General features: G+C 42.4%; 1 protein-coding gene across 1 annotated transcript in view; it reads right to left on the minus strand.

The window, feature by feature from the left end:
* Positions 1-209: 209 nt before the first annotated feature.
* Positions 210-23,329, minus strand: part of LOC132018443 (solute carrier family 22 member 2) — a 30,404-nt gene continuing 7,284 nt past the window's right edge. Inside the window, exons 3-11 of the mRNA XM_059401382.1 lie at positions 22,552-22,706; positions 20,297-20,465; positions 15,532-15,646; positions 13,907-14,013; positions 12,348-12,562; positions 11,388-11,496; positions 10,461-10,573; positions 7,957-8,056; positions 210-2,624 (exon numbers count right to left, since the gene is read on the minus strand). Coding sequence (XP_059257365.1) covers positions 2,558-2,624; positions 7,957-8,056; positions 10,461-10,573; positions 11,388-11,496; positions 12,348-12,562; positions 13,907-14,013; positions 15,532-15,646; positions 20,297-20,465; positions 22,552-22,706 — 1,150 coding nt within the window. The 3' untranslated portion in view covers positions 210-2,557. The remainder of the gene's footprint in view (positions 2,625-7,956; positions 8,057-10,460; positions 10,574-11,387; positions 11,497-12,347; positions 12,563-13,906; positions 14,014-15,531; positions 15,647-20,296; positions 20,466-22,551; positions 22,707-23,329) is intronic.

Below are 23,329 nucleotides of genomic sequence, written 5' to 3' on the forward strand. Positions count from 1 at the left end.
TAAATTTAAGTAACTGTTTTGTGACTGAATGTCGTAGATAGATACTGTCAGTATCTCACTTTTCCCTGGCGATTACGGCACCAATGTGTTCAATCCCAATCACATCATTTAACAAACTACAGATTTTCTTATTTGGATATCTATTTCCTTGGTGTGGTCCCAAAAAGAACATTAATTTGTGCTGAATCAACAAAACAGAAACCACTGTAGGTATTTCAGAGAGAGACAATTTGATACAGGAACTCACTTACAAAATTGTTCAGCAAAAGAGAGAAAGCTATGCTAGAGAGAGAAGAAGGTGTATACATAAGACCGGGAAACAGCAATTGTTCCTGGCTGAAGCCTGAGACCCTGTTCTTTTTTTGTTTTTTGTTTTTTTTAAATCTTTTAAAAAAAAATTTATTTATTTTCAGAAAAACAGTATTCATTATTTTTTCACCACACCCAGTGCTCCATGCAATCTGTGCCCTCTATAATATCCACCACCTGGTACCCCAACCTCCCACACCCCCGCCACTTCAAACCCCTCAGGCTGTTTTTCAGAGTCCATAGTCTCTCATGATTCACCTCCCCTTCCAATTTACCCCAACCCCCTTCTCCTCTCTAACACCCCTTGTCCTCCATGCTATTTGTTATGCTCCACAAATAAGTGAGACCATATGATAATTGACTCTCTCTGCTTGACTTATTTCACTCAGCATAATCTCTTCCAGTCCCGTCCATATTCTTGCCTTGAAGTCAATGAGGCAATGATGTTCCTGCTGCTACTGCTGTCAAAACTGCCCCACTACCATCGAGCTGTGACCAGGAACCCACATTCCTTTGGTTCAGGTGGCCAGCAGCTGTTACTGCAGCTGCCCAAGACACCTTCATGATATGGAAGAAAGACCTCTCTTGCTCCTATCTTCCTATCTGGCCAATGCTACCCATTGGTAGAGCCTTATAAGAAGCCAGGTGGCAAAGGGCCAGGAATGTGTAGTTGTAACACCTAGTGTTACAAAAGAGAATTTAGGACAAGTATGTGCTCTTTCTCAAGACAATACTGGGAGATGTGATTCCTCAAAATGAGGGAGAAGACCAAGAATGAGGAAGGCTTCTGACCTATGACACAGGGAATCCCACCCAAGAAAGAGGCACCGGGATTGCTCAGGAAGGTGGGGAATGGAGAGCCAAGGACAACAGCTGGGCAGTAGACCTTAATGTCAGCCAGGCTACACTGGACCAGAAGGGCTGCAGGCTCCAAGTGTGTTTAGAAAGTGGGAGGGCTCCCTGGAAGAAAGAGATGTGTTTGAATGCACTGAGAGATCTATTGTTTTATCAGAGAATTGGGGGGAAAGTGATGGTGCATATATAGAAAACAAGCAATAAAAACCAAGGCCCAAGAGAAATAAAATGCTGTGAAAGAGTAGAGGTGATCATTATATATGATGTGGCTCAGCTGTTAAAAATAGTGACACAGCCATAACAATGTGAATGTCAACTTTTGATTGAATAAAAACGTGATAACACAGAGTTTGAAGAGAAGAGAGAAGTTGTGTGTTGGGATGAGGAGAAAGCTGAAGAAAGCTAAGCTTTTATATTTTATATAAAAAGATCAATAGGTAATGTAATATTTAAACCTAAGAAGGCAAACACTGTCAATTTAAAGCTAGTTATTCAGCTATATAATGATAAATGACAAGGGGAAAAAAATCCAGCTAAAATAGTTGAAAATTATTCCAGAGGCATTGATAGAAGAAGAATGGAGTAAGGAACTTCCGTTTTTAATTATAGGCTTTGAAATATTTAGCTTCTAAAAGCTTTTATTTACTATATTATCTTGGTAAAATATTAATATAATTTTTTAAACCACAAATTTAGAGCAATTTTTATCGGAGTGAAACATTACTGTGTTGGTTTAATAAGCCAACTTCAATGCTGCTCTTTGTCAAAGTCTTCTCAAGATATTTTGTAAAAAGCACACATTTGTACTGATTCCATCTAAATAGAGGAGATTTAGTGATTACTCAGGTTGCATTTCTGATTCTTTCACTTTAGGTTCCTTTAAAGTATAACCCAGATAATAATGAATGTATTTTAAAAATTTTCACACATGACACTGAAAGGCCAATTTAAAGTTCCTGATGTTCCAGACAACTTGATATTGTTTAACTGTATTATAGGTTTAAGAAAACAAGGTCTTTATGTTTCCACTTAATTGTTTTTCAGATCTTTTCTATTTTGTTTTCCTGGCCCACAATACCCCTATGTGTTTTGGTTTGATACCATTGTGGAGAAAGGAATAAAATAAAGAAATACAAAGATGAAAACAATTCCTAGCACCCCAATAGCACTGTCCTGGGAATGCTGGGAGTGAGCTGGTAGGGTTTGGTAGGATCTGGTCCTATGGGAAGATTTTAATACAGTAGGACAACAAACTCTATTTGACTATAGACCTAAGTTAGTAGGGTTCAAAGGGGAGTGAGGTTGAGTTCCATTGGCTCTGTGGTGCTTGGAGAAACAGCTGTTCTGGACTTGTATCATCATAGCAAGGCCATGGCAAGAGTGGTCTCTCTTCTTAGTTTAAAGGAATGTCTAGTTTCTTGACTTGGAGATAAATCATCTTTTCTTTATTATTTCTTGGTCTGCAGTAATAAAAAAAAAAAAACATGGAGAGGGGATAAAGAAATTGTGAGGAGGCTAAAAACCAAAATAAAGAGGTAAGAAATAAATGGAACAACAAATGGATGTAAACTTTGTCTAGGCACAGTATTGCAGTGTTCTGAGAGGTGATTCCTAAAAAGAAAATAGACAGAGCTTGGTGAGTAATTTATGTGATGGAACAGTTCCAAAAATGATCTGGAAATAGGACTGGCCTATGTTCCTTACTTAAAGTGGTCACTTTTCTATGTAATAAAGGAGGCAGATAATGACTACATTTAATCTTATATCAGTTAAAAATGATGATTGCAAAATCTAGACACTGTTGTCATCAGTCTTTGCAAATACAATTTTAGAAATTATTCTTACCATTGCTTATTTACTTTCCAACAGTTGGGCAAGTGAAAAATCAAATTGCAAATTTTCTCAATCATCTTATCTTTATGAATACCAGGAAGTTGCAGATACTCATTATAGAAATGCTGCTTTCTTCATCCTGCTGTTCCCTGTCATGCCCTTTGGACATGCTCTGCCTGATAATAGTATTAAAATCTGGAGTGGGTCTGCTCCCATGTTCCCCAGCTCCTCACAAAATTTTCCCCACCTGGTGGTGCTTAGTCCTGTCTCAGCTTCTGGGCCAGTCTGAGACAGGGAGTATAGCAGCAGCCCACCCAAATCCCCTGGCTATGCTGGGGTTCTCTCAGGCTCCAGATTTAGGGGCCCAAGGAAGTTGGTGCTGCTCCCAGGGTCTCTATGTCAACAACAGTAACAACAAAAGCAGCAGGAGCAACAGCAGAAACAATAATTACAACAGGAAGACCAGCAACAACAGAAATAATGCCAGAAACAGGAGCAGCAGCAGTAACAATAGTAACAACAGTGACAATAGCAGCAGCAATAGTAACAATGGCAACAACAGCAGCAACAATAGTAACCATAACAATAGGAAAAACAAGAGTAACAATAGTACTAATAATAACAGGAACCACAACAGCAACAATAGTGACAACAACAGGATCCACAGAAGCAGCAACAACATCAATAGTAACAATAGCAACAATAACAGCAACAATAGGAACAATGACAGCAGCAACAATAGTAACCAAAGCAACAATAGCAGCAATAATAGTAACAACAGGAAAAACAGCAATGATAGTAACAACAGCAACAACCGGAATAATAGGAACAACAACAGCAGGAACAACACCAGGAGCAATAATAATAGTAACAACAGCAGCACCAATGGCAATAATAGCAACAACAGGAACAGCAGCAACAATAACAACAACAGCAACACCACCAGCAGCAACAGTAACAACAGCAACAACAGCAGCAGTCATAATATCAACAGTAACAACAGCAGTCATAGTAACAAAACCAACAACAGCAACAGCAGCAGTCATAGCAACAACAGCAACAATAGCAGCAACAACAGCAACAATAGCAGCAGCAACCATAGTAACCACCACCACAACAACAGGAACAGCAGGAGCAAGAGCAGCAGCAGCAACAGTAACAATAATAGCAAAAACAGCAACAATAGCAACAGCAATAATAGTAACCATAGCAATAGCAGCAGGAGCAATGACTGTAACCACAGCAACAACAGGAGCAGCAGCAGCAACAACAATAGTAACCGTAGCAACAACCATAGCAGCAACAATAGTAACAAGAACAATAAAAACAGGAATGATGGCATCAATAATAGTAATAACAGGAGCCATGGCAGCAACAATAGTGACAACAATAGGAACCACAGCAGCAGCAACAGTAACAATAGCAACAAAAGCAGCAACAATAGGAACAAAGACAGTAACAACAGTCAACAGAGCAACAACAGCAGCAATAATAGTAACAACAGGAACAACAGCAACAACAGGAGCAACAGTAATGATAGTAACAACAATAACAACGACAGGAATAATGGCAGCAGTAATAGTAATAATAGGAACCATGGCAGAAATAATAGTAACCATAGCAACACCAGCAGCAACAACACCAGCAGCAGCAGCAACAATAGCAACACCAGCAGCAACAACAGCAACAGCAGCCATAATAACAATAGCAACAACAGCAGTCATAGTAACAACAGCAACAAAAGCAACAACAGCAGGATCAGCAGTCATAGTAACAGTAACAACAGCAGCAGTCATAACAACAATAGCAGCAACAACAGCAACAATAGCAGCAGCAATAGAAACAATGGCAGCAACAACCATAGTAACCACAGCAACAACAGGAATAGCAGCAGTAAGTACAGCAGCAGCAACAGTAACAATAACAACAACAGCAGCAACAATAGCAACAACCGTATTAGCAACAATAGTAATAAGAACAACAACAATAGGAACAGTGGCATCAATAATAGTAATAACAGGAACAACAGCAATGACAGCAGCAACAAAAGGAACAACAGCAGCAGTAGTAGCGGCAATAGTAACAACAGCAACAGCAACAATAGCAGCAGCAACAGCAACAACAATAGCAGCAACAGCAGCAGTCATAACAACAGCGGCACGAATCTTCATAAAAGTATCTGTAGATCACAGAGAAGATCTACACATAAAAGTATCTGTAGATCACACCAAGAGAAGGCATATAAACCAACAGCAGGAATAATCTTGGTGACATGTCCCAAACCAGATGAACCAGCCTGATGGGAAACCTCTTACAAGTAGACATGTCTGTGTCTCTCACAGAGCCATGCTTCCCTATCTCAAAACCATTCAGAATATGTTTTAAAATTTGATTTCCACTCAGTCATCTAGGGACAAAGTCACCTGTTTCACAAAGCAGCTATGGAAACTTCCATGAATAATAGGATGGCTATTGGACATTTCCAAAGAGCCAGGCACTTTCCATGCATGTATCTCATTACAAAAATCCAATGAGTAGAACTGTTGTCCCCATTTACAGATGAAGAAATCAAGGCTTGGAAGAGTTAAGGCCACATGATGGGAAATGTCAGGACCTGGCCTAACAGGCTCCTCCTCACAACACATTACTGCCTTCCCAGCTTGGAGCTGCTGCACAAGCCTGGAGAGTCCACGATTAGAGATGCTGTGGAAGGAGCTCAGCATTTAGTCCACAGCTCTATGGGAAGCACCTGGTCTGTGCCGAATCCTAGGGATACAACAGTAAATGCGGTATAGTCTGTGTCCAAAGGGAGGCTCATGTGCATGGGAAGGTTCACTGAGATAGAGATTTGGGGGGCTGGGGGACAGTTGGTCTAGATCAAGGATCTCAAGCTCAAATGTCTGCATGCACCAGGCAGAAATAATAAATGTGCTAGGCACGAGATAGCAGGGAATGTAGCTCTGGGCCTCCTCCAACAGGCATGACCTTCCAAGCCTCCAGCCAACCCTCAGCTCCTGCAAACTACCAGTAAGAGGAAATGCCTGCTCTGGGTTACCAAATCCCTGGAATTTTTTTCTTTAATAGATCCTGGAAATCCAGCTTATGTGGAATTTCCCACTTTAAAAATACCATGTGTGTCAAGCAAAGCCCTTGAGGCCCTGCTGTCTTGTGGGTCACCAATGTGTGACCTCTGGCTGAGCTCAAAGGCCTTTTGTAATGTTGAGCTCCAAGTTCTAGGAAAAACCTTGGGCCACAGCTATTCTTTGCAGCGCCATCTGCATGGGTGCCGAGTGTGTTAAATGGGAACATTGTGTAGAATGGATAAAATTCAGTTCAGTTCATAGTCCCAGCAAGCCAGAACTGGAATACAATTAAAATGAGTAAAAACATCTAAGCATACCGCATAAAGAAATTGTGGGCAGTGTGTCCTATGTTTCTCTTCATTAGACTTTCTTAAGTTTAATTTTTGAATAGGTTCCCATGGTCCAAAATTTGGAAAGTAGGAAAAGGTATGCACCGGAAATCCCTCCCACCTGTGTTCTACAGCCATTGAACCCACAGACTGCCAACATTCTGGCTCTTGCATATTCTTCCAAAGACACAGGTAAAGATACAGGTAAATATATATATTTATCAAGTAGTTGCCATATGCCACATGGAGGCCGATGTGGGGCTTGAACCCAGGACCCCAAGATCAAGATCTGAACCAAAATTGAGTCGGACACTTAACGGACTGAGCCACTCAGGTGTCCCCCTTTTAGTAATGTATCTTAGGGGACTTTCCTTATCAGTGTGTATAAAGCTGCCTTCTTCTTTTAATGGTTGTATAGTATTTTACTGAATGACATACCATAATTTTTATAACTGGACTCCTAATCAATGTGCATTTAGGTTGTTTCCAATCTTTCGTTACATAAAAAAATTGTCTTTAATAGTAATCTTGTATATATGTCATTTTGTACATGTAAATTCCTGGAAGTGTGGAATTGCTCGGTAAAAAGGAACACACAGGGGCACCTGGGTGGCTCAGTCGGTTAAGTGTCTGCCTTTGGCTCAGGTCGTGATCCTGGGGTCCTGGGATCAAGCTTTGCGTCAGGCTCCCTGCTCAGTAGGGGGTCTGCTTCTCCCTCTTCCTCTGCAGCTCTCTCTGCTTGTGCTCTTTCTCTCTCTCTCTCTCTCAAATAAATAAATAAAAATCTTAAAATAATAAATACACATTTTTTATACTTTTGTCAATTTGCCATCATAGAGATTTCAGCTGTGTATTTCCGCAGGCAATGTAGGACACTGCTTCCTCACATTCTTCCCCAAAACAATGTTACCAAGTGGTTTGGTCTTCAATAATCTAAGTTGTGAGGAGTGGTGTTCATTCGTATTTCTTTTTTTTTTTTTTTTAATTTATTTTTTATTTATTTTCAGCATAACAGTATTCTCTTGTTATGTAGGAAGCGAGCATATTTTCATATCTTTAAGAGCTGCTTTTATTTTCCTTTCACTGAATTATATGTTCAAACCCTTAACTCATTTTTTCTTTTGTGTGGTTCTCATATGGATTTGTTAGAGCTCTTTCTATATTAAGAAAATTAGTCCCTTATAGAGGAGTAAATATATTCTCCACATTTGTTATTATTATTATTAGTAGTAGTAGTATTTTAGCTTCTGTTAGTTTTTCAATGCAGAATTCTTTGTTTTTATAAAAGCAAACTTATAGATCTTTTTAAAAATGAGTCCTGGATTTTTTTTTTCTGTACTTACAGAGAGACCTTCCTCACTATGAAAGCATGAATATTTTTCTATGATATGTTCATTATTTTACTGTTTCTTTGTCTCTTTTCCAGTCTTTGATCTCATGTGACTTGATCTCAATGGATGGTATGAGGTATAAATTCGACCTCAGATTTTTTTCCAACTGGCTACAGAGTTGGCCCAGATGTGTATGGAGGAATTTGAGCTCCCTACCTCTGCATGTTTTCAGCTTCGTCAATAGTCTCAGGCAAAGCCTTCCCTTTGGTCTCCGGGAGCAGCAACACCAGTCCCCCAGCAACCAAGCCAACCACCCCTGGAAGCCAAACAGACGCGAATCACATTAAGAACTAAAACATGCAGGCTTTATAATAGGAACTTCTTTTAAAAATTACTACTTCTTAAAAAGATTTTGCGTGTGTAATTTTCTATACTTACATATTTCTCTTTTATCTCTGACTATCCTATAAATATTTTGCTGATTCTAAACTCTGTTGGATTATAATTCCTTATAGGGAGATGGAATACTCAACATTTCGAGTCAGGGTTATTCTAGGCTAGAGAACATTGCCATAATATTAAGATGCATTGGAGTTAGAAAATAACTCAGAAAAAAAAATCAACTCTAAGGAAAGGAAGAACATAACGCTGCCAGTATAAAGCACTTAGTAATGAAAATTAGTCAGAAACTTGGAGCACGACGGGAACCCAGAAGTCGTGAATCACATATCACTATATCATGGCTTTTAAAAATCATAGCCAGGCCTATACTTTTAGTTCTTATTCGGGTGTTCAAGCAATTCCTTTTGTTCCTTTTTCCTTTGTCAGCAGCTGTAATGTTTTAACACATGCTGGGGAGTCATAGTAAACCTTCGAGTGTTTATGTGTCTTTAAATTCCCATTAACATTTTGGGATTTTAAAATTATGTTTTATGTTTTGTGGTAACAGAATGCAGGAAGTAGATGTGGAGCTTTCACTGGTTTTGGAGTTCCAAAAAAATGCACACTGGCCTCTGTTTTTACATCTTTACAGAATGACAGGAATCGGGGCCACGGAGAGAAGTTGCGGACTCTGGCGGCGCTCTGGGTGTCGGAGTTCTGAGCCCCCACTCACTGGTCTCAGAGCCCTGGGAAATTTGGCACCAGGCTCGTGACCATAAAGTGGGTTGATACTCCCACCTCACACGCTTGTACTGAGACTGAAATACACGCCTGCTTGTTACATGGCAGAACTTGTCACAGAGTTATGAATGAAGTAGCCACCTTCAGAGTTTCTCCAAACATGTAAAGATTTACTTGGTTGTAACTTGTGCAAATTTTACACGTATTTGCTGGCTTTGATTCTCTGCAGTGAGTGAATTAGGAAGAGAATATATAATAGATTCATTGAAGGATCATCTCTTTAGCTTTTTATATTTGCAAAGATAAGCCTCATTAACCAGGGTATTTAAAATTTTTTTTTATTTTAACTTTTTTAAATTTAAATTTTATTTTATTTTTTAATTTCTTTTCAGTGTCATGGTATTCATTGTTTTTGCACCACACCCAGTGCTCCATGCAATCTGTGCCCTCTCCAATACCCACCACCTGGTTCCCCAAACCTCCCACCCCCCGCCCCTTCAAAACCCTCAGATTGTTTTTCAGATTGCTTTCACATCTACAGCAGTGGAAAATTTCTCCCTCACACATCCCTTGAGAAGAGGAATGAGCAGAGGTACTTGTGTGTGACCAATGCGTGGCATTAGGAGAAAAGCCAGCTGGAAGTGCCCCCAGTGTGCAGAGCATCTTGTCTTCCCTCCCCACAAATTAAGTGAGGGTTGAGGAAAACTGTTCATGTCTGTTTAGACCCACTGAAAGAAGGCTGAGCTGGGTGTGTTGAGGCCTTCTGGCTAGCTCAAGGAGGCGAATGCTGTGTGCATGATTCCGGACACCCCTTGCACCCCTCTGTGTGGCCCGCGGGGAAGGTCTGTCCCATTGTCCACAGCTATGGGGAAAAGAATGGACATGAACCAATGGGAGTGTGCATGATTCCCAGACACCTTCCGCAGTCTATAGACGTCATGTTCAACATTGGCCTCTGCATGTTAATTGCTGAGAGTTAGGTTTGTCCCTGTCACCGTCCATGCTGCAGGTTGGGCAGTGAGGGGAGAGGGAGGGCTCCGCCCTGGTACATTCCTTCAGGGCTGGAGGAAAGGGCTGTGCCAAACCTCCTTAAATCTAATTGCCCAAGGGATTTGGGGAAGGGGCACCCAACACCAACACAGGTTTGCAGTGATGCCGATGCATTTCCTTAATTGTGGTCTTTCAAAACCCCCTGGGTTTTAACCACTTTTTGTTGAAGTAATGAAGTGAAAAGTTTTGTATTTTCCATGTTTGGCCATAAAGGAGGCAGAAAAAGTGAGCTCTGTGACAAAGAGACTCAAGCAGGGGTAGAAATCGGTGAGGAAAGAGTTAAGGGTGTTCTTCAGGCAAACAGCTTTCCACCTCTCTCCTTCTTGAACTTTGTATCACTGAGGCTGGGAGTCCTAGTGGTTCCCATACTTGAGTCTTAGTAGGCACCAAGAGTATCACCTATGCTATTACTAACACTGAGAGAAGTCCTAATTATTATAACTGAATGCCAGTTATAATACTGGCACTGATACCTATTTTGAGATGGAACAATGGAGGTCCCTAGAAAAAGAGGTTTTCATTTAAAGATATGTCTGAGGATTTCTCACCAAAAACCACCAGCGGGAGCTCATGCCAGACATCAGTGAGCCGGTAGACCAGGAACGGTGTGATGATGCCACCGATGTCACACATGGAGGAACAGACAAGGACACCCAGATTCCTGAAATACAGGCAGCTGATTTAGTTTCCAGCTTCTACCATAGAGTACTTATTCCCGCCCCTCCCCCAAATAAATCCTCCTCAAATCGCTAAAGTGCCGTGCACTGAAAAAATGGTGTTCACCTTGTTTTCAACACACATAAATGGTGCATGATTCATAATTCCACTCATATTCTGTTGTACTACTTTTATATTAGCCTTTTTTGAAGATTTTTAATGGGGGGAGCATTTTTCACTTTTTATTTTGGTCATCTGTCTTCCCTGTACTGTTCTAGGGTCCTGTTCATACTGTTTTATTTCTTTTCTTTTCTTCCTTTTTTTTTTAAAAAAATATTTATTTGAGAAAGAGTGAGTTGGAGAGACAGAATGAGCTGGAGAGAGTGAGGGCCCAAGGGAGAGGGAGAAGCAATCTCCCTGCTGATCAGGGAACCTGATGTGGGGCTCGATCCCAGGACCCTGGGATCATGACCTGAGGCAAAGGCAGACACTTAACCTACTGTGCCACCCAGGGACCCTTGTTTGTGCTGTTTCTGATCACTATTGCCTATGGCCATTTGGTAATACCTCTCTTGAAATCAGTATCTTCTTTTCTCACTACACAGTAACTGTATTTGACCCTACCCTGTGACTGTGAGATGTGGTCTGGCTACTGCCTTTAAATGTTCTTACCCTCTCTCGCCCTGCGGTTTGTTTTGGTTTTCAGGTTTTCTTGCCCTGTGTTTTGAAAAGGAAGGTGCCATCTGCTGGCACTTGTAGTTCTAGCCCATAAGCCAACACCCCACCCATCTTCTTCATGTTGAAGAAAATGTGCTCACCTGATGAACGTGGGGTAAAGCTCTGCATTGACCAGGCAGACCATTTCGAAGGCCATTGTAATCCCCATTCTACCCAAACACGCAACTGTAACTCTTAGCCAATGGAGATCTGAAGGGCAAAAATGCACCAATCACACACATCGTACACAATCCCTGGTCTGCAAACAGTGCTCCGGATGGGAGAGTCCACATTCCAGAATGGGATGAGAATGCAATATTCTTCTCTAAAATCAAGACTTTTGAGCAAAATTTCCCATCTCTGATAGTTGGAACCTTGGACAAGATTCTAACACTCCCTTTAGACCTCAGTCATTAATGACAACTGGATTATACCAGTTTACAAAGCACCAACTCTAATTTATACAGGCCATCCCCCCCAAAACAGCAAAATATGGGCATATTTTAAATAAATGCTCATAACTACAGTGCTCAAAGAAAGCTCCATGTTGCCAATAGGATTCTGTTGTATAGGTTTTTGCTTCTCCTAATTGAGAAGGCATTTGAAAAGGGAAGAAAGGAACTGAATAATTGTGCATTGGTTACATTTCCTTAAACTTTCTTATTTGTTCTGCAGGATGGTGCAGGGAGTTCAAGGGGGGTTACCTAAATAGTATCTGGAAAATGCGGGTATAAGACTTTAAGCCTGGGCCTGCTCTACCCCAAAGCCTATGCTCTCTGCTCTGAGCCAGATCAATGGCCTACGGCATATGTCCTCTTAGTCTCTTGTTATAGCACATTAGAGAACAATCGTGATTATATCACAGCAAGCAAATGTTAGGTATAATTGTTCTTAAAGACAGGGTGACCATATGAGTTTGCTCAGGAAGGTCCCAGATACTGTGTTCATTCTTTCCAAATTGACTTGGAGGATGAATTACATCATCTTACTATCAGAAGGTTGTGACACCCCCTCTTCTTGGGGTCTTGGAAGACAAGACGCCATCGTGGCTTGACACTTACCATCAGGGATGAAAACTGAGGCGAGACAGGCTGCCCCGGCCACCATATTTGATGCAGCCCATGGATACCGACGACCTATACGATCAATGGTGAGGATGATGATGAGGGCGGCTGGGAATTCCACCAAGGCAGAGAAGAAGAAGTCCAAGTAGATATTGCTCCCCGCAAGGCCCATGTGCATGATGAGGCCTTGGTAGAGAACAGAGCTCGTGAACCTGAGCAAAGAGGAGAAGCTCAGGTCAAGCCAAGCTCCAGAAGCAAGTCATCAAAAAGGAGAGGCTTCTGGAAAAAGAAGAGTTGATCATGGATCACCTTTCTGTGTCATCTTCTTATTGCTCTTCCCTTCATTCTACTGCTTTTACATGATCTGGCCCACCACAGTGGCTGACTGGGTCCCCAGAACAGGGCCAGGAGAAGCAATCAGAATAGCACTCCCTGGCCAAATTGAAAAGTAGGAAGACATGTCTTTCTGAAGTGACTTAGTTGGTAAAACTGTCTCAGGTTATTAGTGGTTGTTAATTATTTCTTTCTTGGTGGTCTTCTAATGGAACTGGGATCAAAGGGATGAGAGACCCAAATGGGTACCGAATCCCCAAATGGGTACAACGTCCCTTCTTGCTGATTTCTCCTCTAACACAATACATAGCATTTTGATGGTGGTTTTTGGTTGTGTTTTGTTGACTGGAAGTGTTCCTTATCTATAATGACAAATAAGAGGATGCTGGGCAAGAGTCACAACTATCCAGAAAAGGAAAGAAGGGTACAAAGCCAAATTTCCTGGCTGTATTTTAAAGGCAGTATTGATAAGGTTGCTAAGTGACTTCCTGAGGAGCCTTGCTTCTGTCTGTGATTCCAAATCTTCTTGTGGCCAGCATGAATCCTGGGACACACTAAAAAGAAAGCGAGCTGCACTGAGGAAGGCTTGGTGCTGAGTGAACGGCTCACAGCTCTAGGAACAGCCTGCAGATAGCAGAAATGATCCGGCATCACCACTGGACTGTAGAGCTCGTGGATTATTCCTTGTGGTTTTTTCTCCTTCGTAAGTTTACTTCTTTCTCCAATAGACAAGAAAGGGAAAAGAACCTTTTCTTGCTAGCCCTGTGCAGTAAGGAGAGATCTATACTCATTGTAGGTGTAGAACCAGTAGTTCTCAGGTTGGGCTCTATATCAGACTCACCTGGAGAATGTCAAAATATTGGTGCCTAGACCCTTTTCTTGACCAATCCAATCAGTATTTTCTGGGGCTGGGGTGGGGGTTCTGGCGTTGGTATTTTATAATCTCGCAGGAGATTCTAAAGCAATGCCAAGGTTGAGAACATACTTATCTATGCTTTGAGACTGTAAGCTGATTTCAAACGCCTATCTCAAAAAGTGGTCTCAGAAAAAGGGGCTATAAACGAGATCCCTTGCTGTCCACTATCCATACTTGTACTGGATCTAGGCTGTGTGACAGGGCTTTCTTTGCTCCTCCCCTAATGTGGATGATAGGGATTTAAAATCAAAAAAGAAAGAAAGAAAGAAAGAAAGAAAGGGATTTTAAAGTAAAAATTTTTCCTTACCAGTTGTACATCAAGATCAAAGTATGTTTCCTTATCTGAGGGGTTCTGACCAAGTCAAGAAATGAAGGATTCAGCTTCTTGTCAACTTCTTCATCAGGTCTGAGGCTCTAGGATAAAAAGAGCAGGAACAGCTTTGTGTGGTGAAAGACGGTATCCGTGGGTAAGACAGGGAATCACGACAGTACCTGCCTGACACCTGCTGAGGGTTTCTAATGAGCCTTTCACACTACTAGCTCATTTAACCTTGGCTATCCTGGAAGTTCATTTCCATCTTTTTTTTTTTTTTTTTTTTTTTATCCCCTTCCAGAGAAGGGGAAGCTAGGCTAGGGGGAGTTAGGACACTCATGCACATATGTCCAGCAGCACTGGTCAAGCACAAGGGGGCAGAAGGAAGCCCGGCTCAGGGGTCCTGAGGGCTGATGGCACTGGGCATGCTCTTTGTTGGACCAGGAGGCTCTGCTCCGGGACCTTGGCATTCAAAACATCTCCGTATCACCTAGAGCTTGTTAGAATGAAAGACCCGGGGCACCTGTCCAGACAGGCTGAACCACTCTGCATTTCTGCAAGGTCCCCAGGGGCATCCTGTGCACAGATATTAATTAAAGTTTGAGAAGCTCTGTGCTGTAAGAAAACAGTAGGTGGTGGAGTTGAGATTCAATCTCCAGGGTTCGGGAAGCAAACCTTTGCGAAAACCACTCCTTCCTACAGCAACATGGGTGTGGTGGTGGTGGGAGGGGGGGGGACTCTGCAAGTCTGAGGAGCGAGGCAAGAACGTTCAGCAGACTCACGACGCTCATGTGAGTGAACTCTGCACGTTGGCCAGACAGTGATTCACGCGTGCTTTAGTCCCTGACCGATTTCTGAAAGGATCTACAACTTAAGAATCAAGGCTATGCTGGTCATCCAGGGTAAAGAGGATCTGCCCAACCACCCAGAAACTGAAGAGGAAGTTTCAAAAAAGGGGGGCTTTGAGTCCCCAAATGCTCACTCTGAAGTCATGAAAATCATAAATGCTTACAGGTAACCTAGCTTAGCTCCTGGCACAGAGACGATTACTCTTACTTTGATGGGGTTTTCTAATCAGCTTGATTTTCACTTTCCCAGCCCCAGTTGGATCAAAAGGCTTCAGCTAAAGACGATGAGGTCTTCCAAAGGCAAAACCACGAAACGTGGAGAAAATGGACGGACACCCCCGGGATATGTTTTATTTCAGAAGGCAGGAGACTGCTCAGAACATTCTGGGGCAAGTTTCTATCAAAAATATTTAAAATTCCAAGAAATTATTTCTGTCTGAAGACTCTTCCCTCCTGGAAAGAGCCCCCTCCCTGAGCATATCAATGAATACCCAGGGGAGGAAAGACACGGGGTACCTGGGTACCAGTGACCCCACAGCCTTGGGCTGCACACAATAGAAGCTTCGCATTTGCCTTTAAGTGATTTTTACTTTCCTTTTAGTTTTATGTTTTTGATTGATTTAGAATTTTTGACCAGGAACCATGAAGCCTAGTACAACAGAACTACCCTATTGCCTGTGGTGAGCCCCTTCTGTAACTCCCCACTGAGAATGGCTTTCTCAGACCCTCCTGTCACTGTTCCTTGATATGAGAGTTCAGCTGCTTGCTCACCTGAAGGGAGGCAGGCAGAGGTTTTCCATTTTTCTTTGCGATGTACTTCATGACCCTCATGGCTTTAGCACTTTTGTTCTGGGCGATCAGCCACCTTGGAGACTCAGGGATGCACCTAAGGTTTAGCACAAGTGTTATCAGTGCTGTTCAGTGTGGGATGTAGGGGTCTTCCTGAGCCTCTGTCCCTGTGAGAGATCTTACACAGTGAGGTTCGGTTGGGTCTACAAAGGAGATAAAATTGTGCAGGAGCTGCCCAGCAAAGGAGAGCAACAAAATGAGAAAGCAGCCTACTGGATGAGAGAAAATACTTATAAATCATAGTAAGGAGTGAATATTCAAAATATACCAAGAACTCATACAACTCAATAGCAAAAAAAAAAAAAAAAAAAAAAATCTGATTTAAAAATGGGCAGAGGAGGGACACCTGGGTGGCTCAGTGGGTTAGGCTGCTGCCTTCAGCTCAGGTCGTGATCCCAGGGTCCCAGGATAGAGTCCCGCATCGGGCTCCTTGCTCAGCAAAGAGCCTGCTTTTCTCTCCCCCTCTGCCTGCGTCTCTGACTACTTGTATGTTCTCTCTCTCTTTCTGACAAATAAACAAATAAATAAAATCTTTAAAAAAAATGGGCAGAGGATCCTAATACACATTTCTCCAGAGAAGACGTTCAGATGGCCAACAGGTGAGTGAGAAGACACGCAGCATCACTCATCACCAGGGAAATACAAATTGAAACCACAAGGAGATGTTACTTCACATCTCTTAGAACGGCTAGAATAAAAAAGACGAGAAATAACAAAAGCTGACAAAGGTGTGAAGAAAGGGAAATGCTTACACACCACTGGTGGGAATGCAAACTGGGGCAGCCACTGGGGGAAACAGTGTGGAGGATCCTCAAAAGATTAAAAATAGAGTTACCATGTGACCCAGCCGTTCCACTTCTGGGTATTTATTAGAAGGACATGGAACTACTTAATTCAAAAAGGTATACACACCCCTGTGTTTCTTGCAGCATTATTTATAAGAGCCAAGTCATGGAAACAACCCAAGGGAAACAACAACTATACACACACACACACACACACACACACACACACACACACACATATATATATATATATATATATATATATAATGGAATATTATTCAGCCATATAAAACAATGATGTCTTACCATCTGTGACAACATGGGTGGGCCTATAGGGTATTTTGCTAAGTGTGTAAGTCAGAGAAAGACAAATACTGTAAGATCTCACTTATACACTAAACCTAAAGCAAACAAAGCTCATAGATACAGGGAACAAATTAGTGGTTGTTAGGGGACAAAATGGGTGAAGGGGTCAAAAGGCACAAACTTCCAGTTACAAAATAAATAAGTCCTAAGGATATAATGTATAGCATGGCGACTATAGTTAATAACACAATATTGCAGGGGGTGCTTGGGTGCCTCAGTCAGTTGGGCATCTGCTTTTAACTCAAGTCACGATCCCAGAGTCCTGGGATCAGGCTCCCTACTCAGCGGGGTGGGGTTGTAGTATGTGGGTTTTTCCGTCTTCACCTGCTGACTTCTACTCAGCCTTGTACAGGAACCTTGCAGGTCCCCTCTTCAGAGAGTTCCCAGTTGGACTCTGCAAAGCAGAAGTCAACTGAATATCCACCCAGCCCTGTGCTAGAGGGAGGAGAAGTAGGTTGGCTTGGCTAGAGCTTGGCAAGTGCTGAGAGGTGACAGCTGGGGGGCAGGGGTGCAGGTGGAAGGATGCAGTTCCATTCTGGGGGAAAGCAAGCATTTGCTTTACATCTATTATTCTGAGAGCTGATTTCTCAAAGAAAGGGGGTAAGAGTTTGAGGCAAGCTGGTGGATCTGGCCAGACAGGGAATCCCTGTATCTCCTTGAGCAGGATGCTAGCTGCTTGGATCTGTGTTTGGAGAGCACTCTTGGAACAGCTGCTCTGAGAGATGGGGCTTAAGGGAACTCAGGATGGAAGTTTGTGGGAGTGCAATGGAGACAGGAATCAATACAACTGATTAAGACTTGACATTAGGAATGGAATTGTGGTGAGCTCAGCCACAATCAGTTCACAGCTCACAGAGTATATCCTTTCTGTTGAAACACCATAGCGTAAATTTCCTAGATCACATTTGGTGCACAGGTTCAGCCCAGTCACCCACACCTCAGGAAGCAGAGTCAGTTCAGCCCTTTGTTGCATGAGCTGAAGGGCCAAGGAGGTGAAAGACTTGGGAACCAGATCAGAGAAGACAGGAACCATAAATGGCCAATCCACAGGGGGAAAGTCTGGGCGGACTCTTAGAGGCATATCCAGATTGTTCAAGAACTTCCTGGGAGAATAGAAATGACTTTTTTTGAAGCTCTAAGTGAAGAATTTGTAGCTCTGGGTACAGTTTCTGGGAATGTAACTTCTGTCTCAAAAAGAAGTCTCTGGAACATGAGCTTTGGGTTCTACAGTAAAGTGGCTTGCTTGAAGATGAAGTAGGAGTTAGCCATAATAGTGCCCAAGTAGAGAGTGAATAATCATCTGCTGGGGGCATGGCTATGGGGCTCTGGCCCTGGACAGGAAACTGAGCCAGAGGGCCCCTAATGTTACCTTCCCTCTGACAGCTGACAGCCTACTGGGACAGACAGACAAGTCTCTCAATATCAAGTGAACAGTGGATTCCCAAAAAGCAGTAAGACATGAGGGTTACAGAGATGTGTGTGTAATGTCACTGGGCAAGGGACAGGAGCCCCACCTGGGCAGCCTGATTAAGGCCAGCCTTCGAGGAGTCCCTCCTCTGGTGACTGCCACATCCCCTCTGCCCCCGTATCTCCCCCCTTCTCATCATGGTAACCCCCCACACCCCTGCCTTCTTCTGTCCTGGCTCCTCAGCGAGGCTTTCAGGATTTGGCGTTTTTTTCATGATCTACCCCATTCCCTTCCTTTCCTGACTCTGCTCACTTTCTCTGAGTGATTGCCTCCATCCTGTATCTACAGCAAAGTCGGGAATTTTACTTGAATTCCTGATCTTTAAGTTCAACCGTGCCTGGCTACACGCACGTTCATATCCTTTCCATATCTCCAATCCGGCATATCCCAAGTTTGCCCCATCATCCCACCTTCCAAACCCACTCCTCCTCCTGTGTTCCTCATCTCTGAATGGTGCCCCCAGCACATACAGACACACAAGCCTCTGCTCCACCCTCAAGGCACCTCCTCTCTCTAAATCCTCACATTCAGTCTCCACCAAGCTCTGTCATTGCTACCTGATGAAATGTATTGACAGTGTCCTTCACTCGCATTAATTCAGGTCCTGTCCTCTTTTGCAAGGATTATGGCAATAGTCCCTTACCTAATCTCTTTATCCCCACTCTTCCCTGCAAACACCTGTTTTCTACTCTACATCGCCGGTGATCTTTTAATAATGTGGTTGCATCATGGAGGTTGCCGACTTGTAAGTAAATTAAATTTGATTCTGTTGAGTAAAAGTGGTAAGAAGGAAGGCTCCAGAGGTGGTCAGAACTTAGATAATGGGTGTGTCTTTTCTGTTGTGCTAAAGCATCAGGGAAACAAAACTGTTGAAAGACTTTGAGGGCAGGAGAGGAACATGGTGGATCTGGATTTTGGAAATGCAGTATGAAACATGGATTGGAGGATGGAAGAGCAAATGTCTAAGAGACCAGAAAGAGTCCATTGCAGGGTGGCTTCGGAGCCATAAATGAGGAAGAATGGATATGGGAGGGGGGTAAGTGTTGGTCTCAGAGTTTGACCAGCTTTTGGAGGAGACAGGCTTCCTGGGAAGGGTTGAAGTACTTAATTCTTGACAAGACGACTATGGAAGAACAGGTGGATACATCCAGAAAGTAGTTTGTTGAAAGGGAGAGGGATTAGCTTGATAACCCAGTATCCATCTTGCTTTATTTCAGGTAACCTCGCATTAGGGATTTCTGATAGTTTTTGCTGTTTCCATTGCTTCCAATGTCCCTCAGCAGGGGTGACAAATGTATTTCACATGCCTTGGTGACTCTGATTGGCATGGTCTGTCTGGGGTGCCATATTGGCCTGATGTGGGATTGGGACTGGGATTGATTGGTGATGTCTGCCTTGGGCAGGGATGTAGAGAAGAGGTGACACAGTGCCACACTCCATCTTCTCTTACACTAACGTCTCCCCTGGGACAGAATAAGAATACTAATACTGCCAATCTCTGTCAAGGGCATCACAGTCACTAGAAGTTAACTGAAACACCACAAAAGTTGGGGCACCTTGGTGGCTCAGTCGGTTAAGTGTCCGACTCTTGATTTCAGCTCAGGTCGTGACCTCAGGGTCATGAAATCCAGCCCTGCATTGGGCTCTGAGCCCAGCGAGAAGTCTGTTTGAGATTGTCTCTCTCCCTCCCATTCTGTCCCTTCCCTACCCCATGTGTACTCTCTCTCTCTCAAAAGTGAATAAGTAAATCTTTAAAAAAATAAAATACACACCACATAAATAATGTGAAAAGATTCAAATCTAAAACTCTTAAGCTCAAAGTAAAAGGACATTCAATTTCCAGAGAGGGAGATCCATTGGCGTTTGTGGTTTTGTTATTGTTTTTGTTTTTTTTTTTTTTTTTTTTTTTTTTTTTTTTATCCCTGAAACATGGACTTGGGCTTTTCATTGAAAGGAAAGAGTGAACAGCACCTTGGAATTTGGAAGGATGGTGTGCATTAAGGAGGCAGCCTTCTCAGTAAATGAAATAGTTCAAGTTATTTCCTTTTTTTGTTCCAAGTGCGCTTACCAGTAATAGAGCACAAAGCAGACGTTGGGCAGAGTAACCGTGAGCTGCAGCCACCTCCAGTGCGGAAGCACGTAAGCCACGCCAGCCAGCACCAGGAGCCCAACAGTGAAGGCCGCTTGGTAAACAATGCCCACTGTTCTCCGATAGCTCAGCCCGACAAATTCTGTAACTGCAGAGAGAGCCCAGATGGTCAATGCAAGTCGGTATGGCAATGAGTTGGCTGTCCAACCTTGGGGAGACTAGCATGACAACCTCAAAAAAGAGACCAAATTCTAGAATTTTTTAAAACAACTTTCCAAAAATTTAAACGTTCTTTGGGTTCTATTACTGCTGTCATGTCAATTAATATAAGATCTTGTAATTCCACATTGGGTAGGGTGAGAGGATTGCTGATGTGAGCAAAATGTTGGATTTAGAGAATAATTTCAAGGGCAAATGCAACTGATTTTGGATACATGCAAAAAATTTTTCTGAAGCAATCCAAAGTTGTTTTTATTTTTTTTTGAATTGTCTTTGCCTTTTTAAAAAAAGTAATCCAGTTGTTTTTATTTGCAAAATTTTGATCTAGAGTAAGAAGGCAATGGTAGTTTAAGACCTGAATAAAGGGATCCAACATTGACTTGAGACTGTAGGTGGTTTTAATGTAGGTGAACATCTCAATATAACTCATTTTCTTATATGAGTTAAATATTCTCTGGGCAATCGTGATCATGTGTGTAAATGGCTTGGAAACCTGGTGGGTTTCCATACTGATTGGTTAGCTGGTACTGGCTTGCAAGAACTGATTTTTAAATTTCCAGGAATTTTACAATTTTGTTATTAAGCCCATTTTTGTCTTAAAGTGGGTTATGGTGGGGGTATTTACAATTTAGAAATCAGACAACACCAAAAATCAGGGGTTTTATTTTCCAAAAACCAGTTATCAGCACCCCACTGCAGGTGGTAAAATAATCAGCTTTCTCCCATTCCATGACTGCACCTTGACAGATGTGTGAAGCCCGCAGTACATGGATTTACGGGATAGTCATTTCTATATCACAAACATATTAGAATTTAAATTCCAGGTATTCCATGAGCCACAGACCTTTGGGTTTAAACATTCAGTAATCAAGTTAAAGACTTCAACTATTTATAAATCATATAGAAATGCACCTGAAAAATATTTCTATATAATACTGCAAATGATCAAAAAGTATTTAAAACAGAGTTAAACAAAAGTCTGTAAGAGCTCAATAAATAGAAATATCTTGAAGTGGTTGGATTCACGGACAAGGTCTGAGGGTCGTGGGGCAGAAGGTCAAACAGCAAGTTGTACCTCAAGGACATTTAGAAGGACTGGAGGGGAAATTAATGGGCAGAAGGCTGAAATTTATACAATTAACTTATACATATTTCCACACATCATGTGTTCTAAAAACCAAATTACTGATTGAATAACTGTACATTAATTTCTTTGCTGCCCTCACATAGATTAGATGCCTACCGAACAGCCTCCAGCATCCTTCTTCTGCATTTCACAGAGTTCCCTGGATAACCTTTACCAGGTACAATTTTAAGCACACTATTCTAGATCTCATGGATAATGAAGCCTTTATGATGGTGATGATTTCAATTTCAAAGCATCCATTTCCTTTCATATGCTATTTGAATGTTACCAAGGGAAAGATAGAGTTCATTCCCAAGATCTAATTAGGATGCTAATTTTTCTTAATATGGCTTTAAAGATGCTATGCTGTTAGGATTCAATTGGAGCTCCCGTATAACTCTGGCTACAGTAAGTGTTTCCTGGACAGACAAGTGGCTGGGGAACTTCGATTCCCCACAGAGCTCATATTCTCCCTTATGGTACATATAGTTTGAGGTAAGAGTGACTTCCTAGAATCCGTTTATGCAAAGCAATAAAGTCCCTTGTAAATCATAACTCTCACTGCGAATTTTCTTTATGTTCAGGCATAGTAGGCTAGATTTCCTCTCTGTGTAACACCCCAGGGTACAGAAAACCTTTTCCTAAGAAGTTATATTAGACTCTGGGTGGTATGATGTTTACCCTCATTTCTGCCTTCATTGCTTTCTTTAGAGGAAGAATGGAAAATGAGTTGACTGAATAGATTTTAGAGATCCTCTGATACAGAAAAAAAAAAAAATCTCTCAACATTTTTTTGAGGCGGGGTCTATTTTGGCCCTCTCCTGTCTCCTGAGCGTTTTGGCAGCAATGTGGCTTTGTTCCCACAGCCACAGCCACACGCAAGTCTTACTCTGGATGTAGCCTATTAACCAGCCTGCCTTGCTGACCAGCCCTTGGATCAAACGGAAAATTAACACCCATGTATAGTTTGGGGAAACGGCCATGAGAACTCCAGATGCAGCATTTATGAGGATCGTGACCAAGAGGCAGAGCTTGCGGCCAAACCTGCAAGGGAGAGAAAGAGAGAGAACACAGAATTAGATTAGATTCATGAGGATTGTAGAAAATGGCATGGAAGCTATGGAAATCTTAAGGGGTGGTTAGCTCTGAATTATGCAAACTCAGGAGGCTCGGACTGGTGCCCACCAAGAGAATCACTGACTTCAGGTCAGTTCGCTTCAATACTTTTCCCAGGGCATTCTGTGAAAATTCTATTCACAACGAGCCCCATTCAGCCCACGGCTAGCGAAACTTCTCAGTCCCACACTGTGGAGGGTATTCAGGCAGGGGGTGATTATTCCAGGCCACACAGTGCTGAATGCCCTAAGGGTCCGTCTGGGTCTTCCGTCATCATAGCAGCTGGGCCATTGCACTAACAGTCTCAACCAACTGCCCACCCAAGAGAAGTTTTTACTTGAGGAAAAAGAAAATTCCATGGTTAATGTAATCCCCCATCCATTTTCAACACTGCTTTTGGACTTTGTGGTATTTGCCCATCTCCATGGAAGAGGTCTCTGATGTCAGCTGTGAGGTGGGAGTTGGGGGTCTTTGTCATGAAGTACCCCAGCAGGTAGCTTCCACCACACCTTCAGTCAGAGGGACTTGGGTTTCATCAGCTGAGGGACCTG

The sequence above is a fragment of the Mustela nigripes genome, chromosome 5 (genome assembly GCF_022355385.1).
Source record: "Mustela nigripes isolate SB6536 chromosome 5, MUSNIG.SB6536, whole genome shotgun sequence".
NCBI lineage: Eukaryota > Metazoa > Chordata > Mammalia > Carnivora > Mustelidae > Mustela > Mustela nigripes.